Source organism: Notamacropus eugenii, chromosome 1, assembly GCF_028372415.1.
Source record: "Notamacropus eugenii isolate mMacEug1 chromosome 1, mMacEug1.pri_v2, whole genome shotgun sequence".
Lineage (NCBI taxonomy): Eukaryota > Metazoa > Chordata > Mammalia > Diprotodontia > Macropodidae > Notamacropus > Notamacropus eugenii.
In genome coordinates, this window is record NC_092872.1 from 464,732,139 (window position 1) to 464,748,353 (window position 16,215).

General features: G+C 40.1%; 1 protein-coding gene across 3 annotated transcripts in view; it reads right to left on the reverse strand.

Annotated features, from left to right (window-relative positions):
• The window catches only part of ZNF423 (zinc finger protein 423), a 417,541-nt gene that overhangs the window by 262,666 nt on the left and 138,660 nt on the right, over positions 1-16,215 (reverse strand). For all 3 annotated transcript variants that reach the window (XM_072632160.1, XM_072632164.1, XM_072632159.1), the window contains exon 3: positions 12,907-13,107. In XM_072632160.1, coding sequence (XP_072488261.1) covers positions 12,907-13,107 — 201 coding nt within the window. The remainder of the gene's footprint in view (positions 1-12,906; positions 13,108-16,215) is intronic.

The window sequence follows — 16,215 nt, forward strand, 5'->3', positions numbered from 1 at the left end:
AGTGGCCTTATTGACACTGCTGCCCCAAGAACTGTGTCCTTGAATCCAGATGGAAGTAGATTGGGGGGAGGGGTTTCTAGTCAGCTTGTTTAAATACCATATCTAACCTGGGTTAGGGTGATATTCTACAGCCCTGACTGCTTCTGCTGCCACCAACAAAGCTTAGAACTCACAAATGAGAACACAGAGGAAATGAACATCTGTACTGTTATGGAAAAATTCCTGGATCAGAACACTAGAACACACAGTTCTAGGCACAACTCTACAGCTAAGCAACACAGGGTTTGGTCTTAGGAAAGTCCTTTCTACTCTCTGACACTCAGTTTCACCATAGGTAAAGAGCTGGCTAGATGACCTCTTTAGCCCTTTCCAACTTTGATACTCAAACTCTCATGATTGTAACCCAATCTTGGGAGGAGGAGGAGCAACAAAGAAATCTATCCAAAGTTTTGAGACCCCCCACATATCCTCACTGGGGAGCTGATGTTCCTCAGTTGTATTTGCTTCTCTAACAGCGGGGTCATTTTTGTTAGACTTTTGTAGCATCTGGAACTTAATGGGGGGGGGGGGGGGGGAGAGTACTACACCTTTACAGGAGGCTGCTTATTTAGGGAAAGAAAATAAAACCAGAAGGTCTCACCAGCTCCTCAAAAGAAGCTCATCTAACTTTGATCAACTACTACATTGTACCACCACATCCTAAGGGTACTGAGGATACTTCACCTGATACTGATGCAATAAAAGATCATACAGATCATATTATTGTTGAAAATAATATTAAACATAGACTGTTAGAATATAATGTCAAAGCTGGAAGGGACCTTAAAGATTAGGAAATCTAAGCCCTTTGCTTTAAAAGGTCATAAACTGAGCCACAGAGAGGGGAAATGAGATTCACAGGAAATCTTCAAACAAAGGTTGGATGGCCACCCATTAGATGCATAGGAGAGAAGATTCTCATTCAGGGAAGGGTTTGGTCAGAAGGGTCTCTGAGGACCTTTCCAATTCTGAGATTTTATTATTCCATGAATTTTAGCCTAAATGGCATCATAGGAAATGAAGGACACAACTAATCCTAATGCTACAACAACCCAGAGGGAAGGTTAAAAGTGTGGAGTGGAAAGAAAAGTCACTTTTGGTTTATAATCTCATCATATTTTATTAGACTAAAAATAATAAGATCAGACTCAGGTCAAAAAAAAAAAGGGGTTCGGCTTCCAGGTTCCAGAGATCAAAACCAATCTGTTTAACCTCAACTGGGACTACAGTGTGAGTATCATGACCTTCTTCACATGAAAATAATAGCTAGCATTTTGTAACTGATAAATGGTAAGATGTTATTATCAACACTGTCATACCTGACATGTAGTAGGGGCTTAATAAATGCTTATTGATGAAATGATTGAAAACTATTCTTCATTTGGAAAAGAATTCACAACAGGTTTTCTTAAACTGGCATGAATCTTGAATGGATTAGATGGCATTCTGTTCCTGCTTCCCTCTCCAGGAACAGGCATTCATTCTGCAAAAAGCAAACTCTATCAGTACTGAAATTCTCTAAATCTTCTGAGGGCTACAGTAAGTACAAGCAAGGAAAAGCCAAGAGTGCTCACCTGGGAATCAGGAGGCTGATAAAAAGTTGGCTATAGAAAAGTCACCACTTACTACTCACTTGCTGGGGCCAAAAGTTGATGGTCACAAACCATTTTAGGGACCTTTCATTATATATGACTAACGGGATAAAGGAAGATATAATAGGGTCAGAGTCCAGAGCTCTGTGGCTAGTAAGTAACTCTCTGTTACTCCTCTGGGAGAGACAGAAGAGAGATGCACTTCCCTCTGGGAGCGTCTGTCTGTGTTCCCTCAGTATTTTGAGTCACTAGTGGCATGCTGCTAAAGCACATTTGTTTTAGCTGTTTCCTTAGACTTAAATCTGGAAGAGACCTTTGAGATTACCTAGTGCAGTTCTTTCACTGTACAGATGAAGAAACCAAGACCTAGGAAATGGGAAGAATTTCCCAAGCAGCCTCATACAACTAGTTTTAGTGGCTGGAGTAAGATTAGCAGGGAAGGGAAAAAGTATTTTATTAAGTGTCTACTATCTTCCAGGCACTGTGCTAAGCACTTTTAAAATAGTATTAGATTAAAACCCAAGTATCCAGAGTCCCCTTTCACTGTTGGGACATGGCCTCCCAAAAGGAAACTATACTGCTTGATAGCTTCTATTACTTGTGTTTGTGTTCTGTCCCCTACATGTGAATGGAATCTTCACCCTGGCAGGGACCACATATTTTCAACAGACTAGGAACTCCCCAAAGGTAACAATCCTGCTTTCCCCATTGAGTTAAGAGGTCCCCAAAGCCATAGACCATCTCTCTGACAATACAGTCTATCATATGCCCTCTTTTTCTCTGTCACAGTGCCTCATAAAGAAATCCAGGAGGGGCCTGGAGTCAGGAAGATTTATGTTCCCGAATTCAAATCTGGCCTTAGACACTAGCTGTGTGACCATGGCCAAGTCACTTAACCTTGTTTGCCTCAGTTTCCTCATCTGGAAAATGAGCTAGAGAAGGAAAAGGCAAATCACTACAGTGTCTTTGCCAAGAAAATCCCAAATGGGGTCACAAAGTGTTGGACATGACTGAAAGCTACCTAACAACAACAAACAACAATTGCCATTACACTAAGACATCCCAGTGCCCGAGCAAGCCAAAAAAGTCATACAGTTCGCATCTAGAGGACAGATATTTATTTCCCTTGGAATATATGCATTGACCTGAAGAGGTCTGCAGAGGAACAAAGCCCAAGAATGCTCTTCCAAACTAAATGAAGGGAGCATTAATGCTTAATAAATGTTTGCTAAATTGCATGATTCCCTAAGGAAAGCAACACTATATCACCCAACTATTTGAAGTCATCTCCAAATAGGGATGAGGAAAAAGTTCATCAGAATGAGGGGCTGGGATGGATATAATAGAAAGTCAATTAGGCAGGCATGCCACTTGCAATCTGTATCACACAATTTAACATTTGGTTCCAAGGCCTTGCTGATTATAAATCTTATCTCCCCAACCACTTTGCAGATTCTTCATTAAAAAAGGACAAGGTTTGTCCGCTTTGGACACGTCTCTCCCATTGTCTAGCACAGGCCTGACCAGCACACAGTGGGTATCTGAATCAAAGTTCAGAGACTTACAGTCCAAAACAGTATCAAAACGAATGGGTAATTATTCAACAAAAATGGGTGTTGAACCTCAGTGCAGGGAGCTAGTTTTGATTTCCCCCTGAGACCTAAAGAATGTTCTGCTCATTTGGGCACAAGCAAACAGCAACTGACTCAAAGCGTCATAATAATTAACATAATCTGGAAACCTGATCTGAGAATCTCACCCCACTCACTTCTCCCTAAAACAAATCTCTATTATCATTTTCTTGGTGAGTTTTAGGAAGGAAGGAAGGAGAGAGGAAGGGAGGGAGAGAAGGAGGGAGGGAGGAAAAACAGAAAGATTTATTAAGCAACTACAACATGCCAAGGACTTTAAAAATATTAATGCATCTGATCCTCACAACAACTCTGAGATGTAAGTGCCATTATGATCCCGATTTTATAGTTGAGGAAGCCTGCGTGACCAGGGTCACACAGCTAATCAGTGTCTATGGCTAGATTTGAACTCAAGTCTTCCTGACTTCTGGCCCAGCATCCTATTTCATTGTGCCACCTAGCTTGTGCATGAAATATGGTATTTCACCTGAATTCTGTTCCAATGCATGAAATACTAGAAGAACCTGGAAAAACCAGCATCACTTTAAAATATGGTCAAAGTAGCTACTACCCAGCTGTGTGAGGATGACTTTTAGTTTGAAGGTGCTTCAGGGACTTCATAAAATATTAGAGAGCTAGGAAAGGACCTTAGAGATCATCTGTTCATGTTGTCTCCCCCAATAAAATATAAATTCCTCAAAGGCAGGGACTTTTTCATTTTTGTTTAGGTAGCCTCAGTAACTAACAGACATTTAATAAATGCTTTCTGGTTGATTAATCTAATCTAGGGATTCTTAATCTAAGGACCACACACTTAGTTTTATATTTAAGTCTAGTTATAAATAATTGTATTTTAGTATAATTAGTTTCTTTTATAATCCTGTATGTTTTATTTTATGCTTTTAATAACATTCTTCTGAGAAAGTGTCTATACATTTTAGCAGATGGCCAACAGGGAATAGGAAACAAACAAAAAATGGTTAAAAAGCCCTGGACTAACCCAACCCTTGCATTGACAGATGAAGAAACAGAACCCCAGAGAAGCTTGACTTTGGTAACATCACCAAGACAGTAAGTACCTAGGGCACTATTTGAACCAAGGACCTACAAGTCTAGAAGCAGTGATCACTCCACAATACCACTGTCTCTCTTAGCAGAGAGAAGTGGGGGGATTAGAAATCCTGTAGTTCAAACTGTTCTCATTTGACAGATGAGGAATGCTGTTGTTCAGTCATTTCAGTTGAGTCCAACACTTCATGACCTCATTTGGGTTGTTTTTTTGGCAGAGATACTAGAGTAGTTTGCCATTTCCTTCTCCAGATGAGGAAACAGAGGCAAGCAAGGTTAAGTGACTTGCCCAGGGTCACACAGCTAGCAGGTATCTGAGGCTCTTTTTGAACTCAGGTCTTTCTGACTACAGGTCTGGGGATCTATGGACTGCACCACCTAGCATTTTGCAGATAAAGAAACTGAGGCCCAAAGAGGGGGAGTCATTTGTCTGACGTCATACAATTCACTAAGTAGCAAAACCAGAACTTCAGCTCTGGTCTCCTAAAGTCACTATTTTTTCTCCTGCCACACATCATGCTGACTCTTCAAGAAATGTTGGTTGTGTGTGTGTTATTTTTTCCCTTGGAAATCAAACCTGTGCTACTGATTTTTCACAAGTTAGCTCGTGCTTTCTATTTTGTTAGATTTGTTATCCAATTTCTATGAGACGTATAACTCCAAAAATGTGATACCAGGATTTGCTTTGTGTAATTGAGCCAAGGTGGTGACATTTCATAAATCTGAAGTCTTCAAAGGAGGTTAATGAAAGTAGCCTCAGAAAACTAACTCCCCAACAGATTTACCACCGGAGACCTGGAGCGCTGTTACCCAAAGATGGAATTCTGAGCCATATACACACCACAACTGTGGAACTTCCAGAAGGCTTTGTAATGGAAAACGATTACTCTCACAAGCAGGCAATTTAGGGAGAGTGTCAACACTCACCCTGCAGGACTCAGGAAAGACACTGACCACCTACCCCACTCCTCTGTTCTTCCTCTAAATGGCCACATGCTAGCACACACTCACATCTAGGCCTGCCTCACTTTATGAGATGTCAAAATCGCAGACTCTCAGAGCCAACCCAAGCCTTAGGAGCCAGCTAGGCCAACCTATACCATCTACAACCTACTGTACAAGAGCTCTCTCAGCCCCTTCTTGAAGACTTCCAGGGAGAGGAAGTCTCACTATCTCAGACAGAAGCCCATTATGCTGTGGGACAGCTCTCACTCTTGGGTAGTTTTTCTTTCCATCCACCTACATGCAACTTTAGGGCAGCTAGGTACAAAGTGGATAGAGTCAGCTCTAGAATCAAGAAAACTCATCTTTCTGAGCTCACTTCTGACCTCAGACACTTACTAGATGTGTGACCTTGGACAAATTACTTAACTCCTTTTGCCTCAGTTTCCTCATCTGTAAAATGAGCTGGAGAAGGAAATGGCAAACCACTCCAGTATCTTTGCCAAGAAAACCCCAAAGGAGGGCATGAAAGTCAAACACAACTGAAATAATTGAACAAATGCAACTTAAAACATAAATCTGGCTCTTTGCAACTTCCACCCATGTCTCCTGGTACTGCTCCCTCAAATATTTTTATAAGATATCGAATATCACATTTCATATGACAGCCCTTTAAAGTACATGAAGACAGCTATTATATACTGTCTTCATATACTCAGTCACTTGCACACCATACAATGCACACAATATGTCCTCTGCACTTAGTGAGGAATACCTAAGAACTCATAGAATAGGAGAAAAAACCCTAATCAATCAAGAGGAAGGAAAGTGCTCTGTCCCTCCTTGTCTCTAGCAGGAGTTTGCCTTTCAAATCCTGGTAAGGTGCAGTGAAAAGAACAGTGAATTTGGAATGAGGACGTCTAGGTTCAAACATGGACTCTAATCCTTATTAGTTGTGAAACCAAGGACAAGTTAAATGATCTCAGGATCAATTTTCTCATCTTTAAAATGTAGATAATAATACTTTTACTATCTGCTTCACAGGCTTATCATAAAGAAAATACATTGTAAATAAATATCTATCTAAAAGTGAATTATCACCATTTAGACCTTATAAGAAATATGGAGCTAAAAAAATTTAAGTTCTCCTGGTATCGTATCCACCCCTTTAATAACATTTTTTACATAAACAGAGTGAAATCAAGTCTCTATACCTGAGCTGCCATGATTGAAGTTAGATCAGCTCACCAGCATAGATGTAGAGCTGGAAAGGAAGAGTTGTATGAGGAATGGGGGGGGGGGGGGGGGGGAGGAAAGGGAGTACAATTCGAGGGGTAGTTATCGAGCCCAACCCTCCCATTTTATGGATGAAGAAACTGAGCCCCACCTCCCCGTGCCAAATTAAGTTCACAACGGTAGCAAAGAGAAGATTCAGCATTCAAACCTAGGTCCCTGACTCCAAAACTAATGCACTTGCAACTCTATCATCTTTTTTTCCTATTCCCAGTCACTAGCTTAGTGCCTGGCACATAGTAGGTACTTAACAAATGTTTGGTCTTTGACTGATGGAATGATTAACCTGGGTGGAGAAGCCCTACACAATGAGCTAGGGGTCTCCTGCTGCCAAGCTGAAAAAGCTGCCCCTTGGCCCTCTGAAAAAGGCAAGCACATGTCAATATCATATAAAAGGAAAGGGGAAATTTGCTACTCTTAAATTGCCAGGATGGCCAGGTTAGTGGGAAAGAGTCAGGCTCTGGCCAAGATGAGACTATTCAAACAGCACCAAACCTAGTCATTAGAGTCCACGGGTCACTCTGGCCACAGCTGTATAAACTAGGTGTGTAATTAATTTTCTCTTCTGGCTCACATAATTTCACTTTCTCCAGCAAAAGCAGAGTGCTGTGAAAGAAGTGTTTTTTGAAAAATACTCCCAAGTTCCAATCAGAAAAAAAGACACTTTAATAAATTAATTCCTCTATCCTTTTTTGTGTGTTATTTCTAAGTCCAGCATTCAAGAAATGTGTTTCTCTGAGCAAGAGAGAGACCCTTGAGATACGCAAAGGAGAGCAGGCTTTCCCACTACATCTCCATTCCAAACTCACCAGATATATACCTGGAAAAGCTACATCAACTTCCGTTCCATTCACTTACAAATTGGGCCCTGAGCTAGAAAACACTACAAGAGAGAAACTTTGTTTTTACTGCACCTCCAACCTTCTTGACCCCCAACCCAAAAGCCTTTAGGCTGAATTTTGTTACTTTAGAGAGCTGGGGGTGAAGTGTAAGAAATTCTAATGTTAGGGCTAGAAATAGTTCAATTCTATAGATATTAATTAAGCAACTACTGTATGTAAGGAATTATGATATCAAAATGATGCAGACATTATTACTGTCAAGAGCCACACGCAACACTAACGGAATCTTACCTCATTAATACAAATAAAGTGTATATGTTGGGATGGGGGGATGTGTACATCTGAATTGCTCACTATATTTAAAGACGACCCCAAAGCTCCTAGATGCCAAGGCTGGCTTTCTATCCACTAGACTACTGTACCTTCATTAGAAAACATGCTCAGAACTCAGTGCAAAGGCAATGTTCTAGCTATCTTAGAGAACAACTGGACAGTTTTCAAGTAATTCAAAAAGTGCCTATGTAGAAAATCTGGGACATTTTCAAGGTAGGTGTTGTAGTGTTTGCTCTAATGAGAGAAAGTAGTGGGACTAGCCTTGGAGTTAGGATGATCTGGGTTCAGTTCCTGCCACCGACACATACTAGACTAGAGGATCAAGGGGTAATTCTCTTAACCTCTCATTGTCACAGATAATTCTCTAAGACTATAAATTATGGTGAATTTTCAATGCCCATAACAAGTCTGGACCAAAACAAATCCCAAAAAAAAATTGTTTTAAAAGGCTTTCAAACTTTCTAACTTAAACTAGGCTAACAAGCTATTGCCAAATAGAGGTCCTTAGGGGACCTACTTAAATGAATAGGTTACAAATTATTGGTAATTAGCCTAGTAAATGCATGTAAACATCTGAGATCATTTAGGAAAATCACTATACCTGAACAGAAAGTGCCTTAGGCTTCCTACTTAAGTATTTTCTAAAGTAATTGAAAATAGGTTGTCCTCAGAGGTAGCTTAAACATTCCCTCTGCAACCTTTTTCACACTTAAAAAAAATTAAGCAAACTCCTTCTTTCTGAATTGTGCACAGGTAAATTTCAGCTCAGGTCCTCTTTTACCCAATTCTGAATTAGTATGACAAATCAAACCTACCAGATCTAGGGTTTCATTGATGTAGGCAATAAAGATGCCAATGTTCTATAATTATATATTCTCAGAGAATGGCCCAAGGTGCAGAAAGTTAAATTCTTGCCCAGGGTCACAAAGACTGTATGTATCAGAGGCAGAATTTTAATGCAGGTCTTCCTTACTACCAAGTAGCCTCTCTATCAATTACACAGTCCTTCTCATGGCAAGCATTAGACAGAATTTAGCATAACTTTAATAGATTTGCGGTTTCATGTGCAATCATCTTTTCTTTTATTCTATTATGCTATAGAAAATGCTTATTTTACTTCACAAATCAAATGAAAAATTTTAAAGAAGATTTAACGTAATTTACAGTTAGGACAGAAATATTCAGATTCTATGACCTATGCCTAGAAACAACAGTTTAAGTTGTTCAGTTGTGCCCAACTCTTTGTGACCCCATGGGGTTTTCTGGGCAAAGATACTAGAGCCGTATCTACTTCTCTGGTGTATCTTCACTTTACAGATGAGGAACTGGGGCGAATAGAGGTTAAGTGACTTGCCCAGGATCATATAACTAGCAAGTATCTGAGGCCACATTTGAACTCAGATCTCTCTGACTCTAGATCAGTGCTCTATCCACTGCATTCTGGTCTTCTGACTCCTAAATCCATTGTATTTTTCCATAACTTCACTCCACCTGATATCAGGCAAGCCAAAGAACTGTTTTCTCTCCTAAATATATACTGAGGACTTGATGCAAGTGTATGGAAAACAGGATATGCTTCATCTATTAGTGTTCAAAGGACATTTAAATGGTAGTTTGAAAGAGAATTGCCTTGCAAAACTGCATTAATTCAATTCACTTCCTGGACCCTAATTATATGGATTATATAATTAATATAAATTATGTATATATATATAACTAATATAAATTACAAATGTAATTAATATAAATACATATATCATATAGAATATATAAATGAATATTCATTTATATAAATATAAAAATAAAATATAAATTATATAATTAAATTTTAACCAAGAGACACCTGCTGGTGCTGGATCACTTGTCAAGCACATTCCAATACTGACAATTTTGGGTAGACTATCCTTCTACACATCCACAGTTTGAGGGGAAGCAGCCAACCTGGAAAAGCAGACCTAGCTCTCCAGTTTGGGAGGGCATGGATGTAAATAAGATTTTAAGGTGTGCAAAGACTTTTATCTACATTATCTCATTTGAAGTGAAGTCTCCTAAAATAAGACATTCAGTAAAATTTTACTATCTACCAAATCCCCCAGCCCTTTGCCAAATGCTGAGAATAGCTTTGAGCTCATAGATTTAGAATTCAAAGCGTTGTTAGAGTTTATCTAGCTCAGTCTTCTCATTTTAAATCTGAGTAAACTGAGATCAGAGAGGCTAAGTGACTTGTTCATGGTCATGCAACTAATAAGGTTCATTGGTAAAAGTCAAACCCAGGTTTTCTTGTCTCCAGGGTCAAGTTCCTTTATCCTCCAAATCTCTGTTCCCTTCAGCCTCTCTAAAGGAAAGGGGTCATTGGCAAGATGTTAAGGAATCTTCAATTCAATTCAACAAGGATTGATCCATTACCTGCTAGGAATAAGACTCCCAGCTAGGGCACTAGGCACAAATCTGTAAAGGCAAAATCAAAAATGTCTGTTCCCCTCAAGGAGCTTACAATTTCCTAGGATGGGGAGGACCAGGAGGGGAAGGTCCCTACATTTATAACATTCTTATTGGCTAAACAAATTGAAAAAAAAAACAAGGTAAAGCTCATACCTAAGAGCGCATTATTGGTGTGGTATGGACTGACCCTGATTTGCAGCACCAAAACACACACACACACACACACACACACACACACACACACACACACACACACATATTTACCCAACCTTTGGAATTTAAGAATCAAAGACCTAAGGGGAAAAATATCTCTGTGCAACTTCTGTCTGTGTCAAAGAAGCTGCTCCCAGACTAGGTTACACCTTTATCGTGCTGTAATGAATTTCTAAGGGATCCTATTATGCATGGCAGTTTACCTTACTCTTTTGAGGAATTTCTGCCTCCCTTCCAATACTCTCGAGTTTCTGGGCTATCTTAGCTCCAACATCCCCACGGAAGTCATTAGTTAAGTCCTATTACAGCCCTCGGAAGAGTATTGGTAGATACTACCTGTATTGATCAAGACAGCTGGGGGCGACACAAACAACGTTACTTTACTTTCAGGACGAAATCCGAACTCCTCAATAAGGTAAATGGCAGCAATGGCTCTGCTGGATTAGTTGGAACAGAAAAAGTTCTGCCTTTCGGTGACACTGACCCAGACTCAAAACAGTTTATTTGCCATTCCTCATCTTCTGTAGAGACAGTCCCCCACTGTGGTGCCCCCAAAGCCTGAAAGTCCTTCCCAGGCTTCGTCATATGGCAGTGACAAAGGTCAGGGGAAGAATTAGAGGCAGCTGTGAATTATAAAACATTTTTTTTTTAAAGGCAGTTTTGCTGCATTCAAGAACTCGAAGTAGGCTAACAAAGTGTTGCCTAATAGAGGTCCTAGAGGGACTTGGTTTAATGAATAGATAAGAATGATTTTTAATTAGGGCATCAATTGCATGGAAATAAATGAACACTTCCTTAAGGGCAGAACAACAGCTTCTTCTCTTAGCTTAACCAGCTGTACCTTTAATCTTAAGTTATTTATTTGGTTATCAGACCCTTTTCTCAAGCAAGGTATGCTGAGCCCCAGAGTCCACAGAACCACAACACTCTGGTTCCAGTTCTACCACTAACTAGCTCGGTGATCTTAAGGTCGGATTACTTGTTTTGTGTCATGGAGCCCTTTAGGAGTCTGGCATATCCAGAACCCTTCTCAGAAGAGTTTCTTTTTAATAACTGAAGGAAATGCTATCAGTTAAACATTAGTGAAAATCAAATTTTTTTCTTACCCTATTTCATGCATCTCAGGGTAAGAATCCTTGGATTAGATGAACTCTAAATACCCTCCTAGTTCAAAGGGTCTTATGATTATAAAGGGAAATACAAGCCTAGCTCTTGTATGCATCATCACGAATAAGAAATTATGAATATGAATTAATAAAGCTTCTTTTCATTGTTATGAAATGAAACCTAGTTGGTCTGGAATTTAGAAAGGTTTTTAGAGACTCATGTCATTTCCCATCTCTCCCATAGCTACAATGAGGATGCTGGTGCCCAGCTAGGGAGGGTAGGCATAGAGTCATCTGAGAAAAAGACTGAACAACCCTTCTCCCTCTCACAAAAAACAACACCAACATTGTTTTTAAAACTTTCAAAGGTAGAGCAAGCAAAGAGTCTAAGACACAAGAACTTATGAATGGAGAATATTGTCACCAAAACTCCAACCTCTGCAAAAAATGAAGTCAACTTCAGCAGATTAAAACGGACACTGTCTTGTTTAGACTTCAACATTATAATTTGAGCATTGGCTACAAAGATGTACTATCAAATGGATGCCACTCCTACCATGAGCCGTGGAGGTCAATATGTGTTCTGCAAATCTCCTTCTACCTCTTAATAAAGGATCAGGTTCCCATATCCACCAACTTCACAGGGCTGGTTTGGCTGAACCTTATGAAACATCAATGGTATCTCAGCTGTGGCATGAAGAAGGCGGGGAAAATCAGTCTGAAACGATTCCCTTCAATGTATAAGTGTCCTCGGCCTTCTCCAATGGGGTAGATGAAATAGAGAGAAGAGCCAGGGCCAAAGTCTGTTAAGGCAGCAAACCCACCACCTGCTTTTCCTACACAGAAAGTGAGCAGTGGGGAAGCAATGGAGGACAGTCCTCAAGGAAGAATTCATTCATTACAATCTTGCATTTAAAAGGCTTATGTTTCTGCCTCTCTCCTCTTCTACTAAGTGGCCTGATGCTGCAGGTTCAGCTCTTTCATGGAGTTTTCCACACTTAAACAATTTAACTTTGCACTAACAATTTCTTAATTACTATACTTCCAAAAAGAATTTTGGGAGCAAACTTATGTCCATCCACATTTGTGCAGTCATACACACACACACACACACACACACACACACACACACACTCTTTCTCTCTCAATGTGCTATGAAGTTTTAGTTTTTTGGTGGGGGGATCAAACCATAATTACTGTCAGCATGCCAACTGAAAAGCTGTTGCTTTTATTTTTAATTTTATTTAAAACGTGAACACAGGCTACCCAAGGCACCACAATAAAATTACATTAACTGTAAAATTACATTATTAATTCTTTAATCTCACTTGAGGCTTCAAGCTGTTGCTATGTCCAATTACCCATCTAACCACCTGTCAGAATCACGGCGCGGGTTTAACATTACCTCCAGGACAACGGTGGGCCCGGTGATCTGTCAGGTCCGCCAGTGACTCGAAGTCCTGCTGACAGTTATCGCAGGTGTAAATTGACTCATCCTCCATGTCTTCATCTTCCTCATTTCTCTCCTCTTGGCTCGTCACGCTGTTCCTGTCTTCCAGCGCCCGGCTGCCTTTCGTATCTCCCTCCTGCTCCCCTCCTAGGCCACCTGCCAACAGGAAGAATACACTCCACTGTCAGTAGCTGTGTGGTCTCAGGAAAGGTTTTTAAAAGGAATAGCCCCACATTTATTAAGATACATTTAATTACTTTACCTCCCACTTCCCATTATTCTTGACACCTCTCAGTATATTAATCTATGTGTTTTTTATGTCATGCAGTGCAATAATTCTCAACTGTATTCTTTAATTCTTAGTGTGAATTCTCTAGAGATACTTCCTTATCATCTTCCCTAGCATGTGGACAACATGTGCATGGTTAGCTCTCAGTTTTGCTAAAACTCGTTAGCATCTCACCACCCCAAACCACATTTTTACTTACAAACTCAAAAACCCACAAGCATCACTACCATTAACTATCATGCCAAGGTAAAGCCTATCAAATGGAGCCAGCTTCCCTCCCCTTATCCAAACACTCCTAAAATGTCATATCACTGAAAGCAGCACACATGTGCCTTCATTTTCCTTATCAAAGTACATCCAAAACCACATCACTTTGTCCACGAACAGAGCTAGTAGATCTATTTCGCTGTGACTCTAAGCTCCTGCATGATAGAGGAATGATATTATCCCCTGAAACTAGGCTCCAAGTTGGGCATAATGATCCAATGTTTCTGGTAACCATGGCCATGTAAAATCACAAATGACAAAAATTAAAACAATAGGAACTAGTTGCCCGAGAGCCATTAAAAAAAAAAAACGAGCAACAACCTATATCTGGCCGTAGCCCTTTGGCTGAACAATGGCCAAGCAAATGGCTAGGGAAGAAATTAAATACTTTAACAGAAATGTTGTTATTTACAAGAGCAAAAGTTTGCTCTATGATTGGTGAAAAGCTGAAGAAATTATAGCACGTTAGTGCAGTGGAAAACCAAAGTTGCCATAAATAATGCCAAGGACACAATGGAAAATGTGGGAAATTTGGTATGAAATAAGGCAAAGTGAAAAAGAGAGCTCCAAGAATTGCATGGACCATAGGTATGGTTTTTATTTCTTAACATGAAGACACGATCACAAAGACCGAAAGAAGTTATCTTTCCACTCATTTTCCACGGATGCTTGAATGTTGCCCCTTCTTTTTCAATGAAAATGATTGATTATGAGAGACAGAATCAAAGAACCAGCTGCTCTCCTAGCCATATGCACAGAATACCAGAACCTTGCTCCAAGTCCCTAAGTCCGAACTTAGCAGTTCAAGCTACACACAATGATGATGATGACAATGATGATAAGAGTTAAGATTTATGCAGCACTTTAAGGTTTGCTCATTAGCACTTTACATCTCATTTTATACAACAACCCTGTTGTTATTATCCACTTGTTCAGATGAGGACACTGAGGCCAAAGAAGGTGGATTACATGAGGAAAGACTTCAACCCAGGACTTTTTGAGTATAAGCTCATTGCACTTCCACCCATTTCTCCCCAATGGTGATGATGATGATAAGACAGCGAAAATGAAGATGAAGATCTTCATCCAAATACTGCTTTATACTTTTGCAATTTATTTCACATTTGGTAGTCTTTTAGAATCTTGGATACTAAAACTAGATGGAGTCTCAAAAGACTGTCCATCTTGGAATTTCCATCCTGAAAAGTATTATTATCCTCATTTTACAAATGAGATCACTAAGATCAACTGCTCAACATCACATCATTATTGATAGAGTTGGAACAAGATCCTAGGTGTCCTGATTCCGAGAGCAGTGATTTTTCCACGTCATTTGATCACCATGGGAGCTTGACTAGCTGATTTTTGCTCAATACTTCTATATTTCAAGGATCTTTGATTACATGAATGTAGGTACTCCTTCCCCTGACTCTCTATATACCTGAATAGAGTCCTGAATTGCTGTGGCCAAAAGAAAGAAAAAAGCATTACCTGGTGGCCAACCTTCTTTGATCTTCTCTGAGATTTGTTAGGTTAGACCTCAGATAACAGACACACCATTTGTTCTACCTGAAACCTTTTAAACTTAGCAGGACTTTTCAGAACTTGGACTTTATTGACTTAGCCTTTCAAGAAGTCAGGGACATCTCTACTGCCCCTCACAAGGAAGCATGGGAGGAAGACTTAGGTAGAGGGGTTTATATCATATTAGAGAGGAAGAGGAACCATTGTTGTCTCCCCAAGCCTTGCAAATCAAAATGCACAATGTCCTCACTATCGTTCCCAGATGAATCTTCTTCTGGGCCAGGAATTACCATGATTGGCTTGGATCAAGATAGAATTCACTGCTGGGGAGGGGCTGTGTGTGAAAGGGCAATATATGCTGTCAGTGTCATGTATATGAAGATGTGTGTTCCACAGCATGGAACAGTGAAGGGAGCATCTTTCCCATTAGAATAGAAGTTCTTGTAGGAAACAGGAGTTAAATGGTACAGTGGATAGAGTGCCAGACCTGAAGCAGGAAGACTCCCCTTCCTGAGTTCAAATTTGGCCTCAGATGCTTACTAGCTGTGTGGCCCTAGGCAAATCATTTAACCCTGTTTGCCTCAGTTTCCTCATCTGTAAAATGAGCTGGAGAATGAAATGGCAAACCACTCTACTATCTTTGCTAAGAAAACCCCAAATAGGGTCTCAAAGAGTCAGACATGACTGAACAACAAAGAGTAGGAAAGGATCATAAGCTTAGCACTGGAAGAAATCTTAGATATCTAGTTTGGAAATCTTATCCAACTTCTTTATTTTCCCAGTTTTACACATAAAGAAACTGAGACCCAAAGAGTTTGGGGACTTGTCCAAGGTCACACAGGTACTAATGGCAGAGTTGGGTTTTGAACCTAGGCCCTCTGCTGCCAAATTCAGGGTTGTTTCCACTGCAGCACACTGCCTTCATGGTAGATCTGAAAATGCAGTCGATTCAAGACAGCAAACTACAGCCTATAAACATTTCAATTTAGATGCATAATACGAGTAGGGTTCTACTACTCCTATTCATAGAAGACACACATGTCCAAGCCCTTCTCCCCATCTGGACCCCACAAATGCACATCAATGCCTATAAAATGCTGCTACAGCCTTCCATTGTGCACAGACAGGGTGACACACAAGCGGAACATGACTCCAGCCATAAAAATCAATGTTTCCATTTGTGG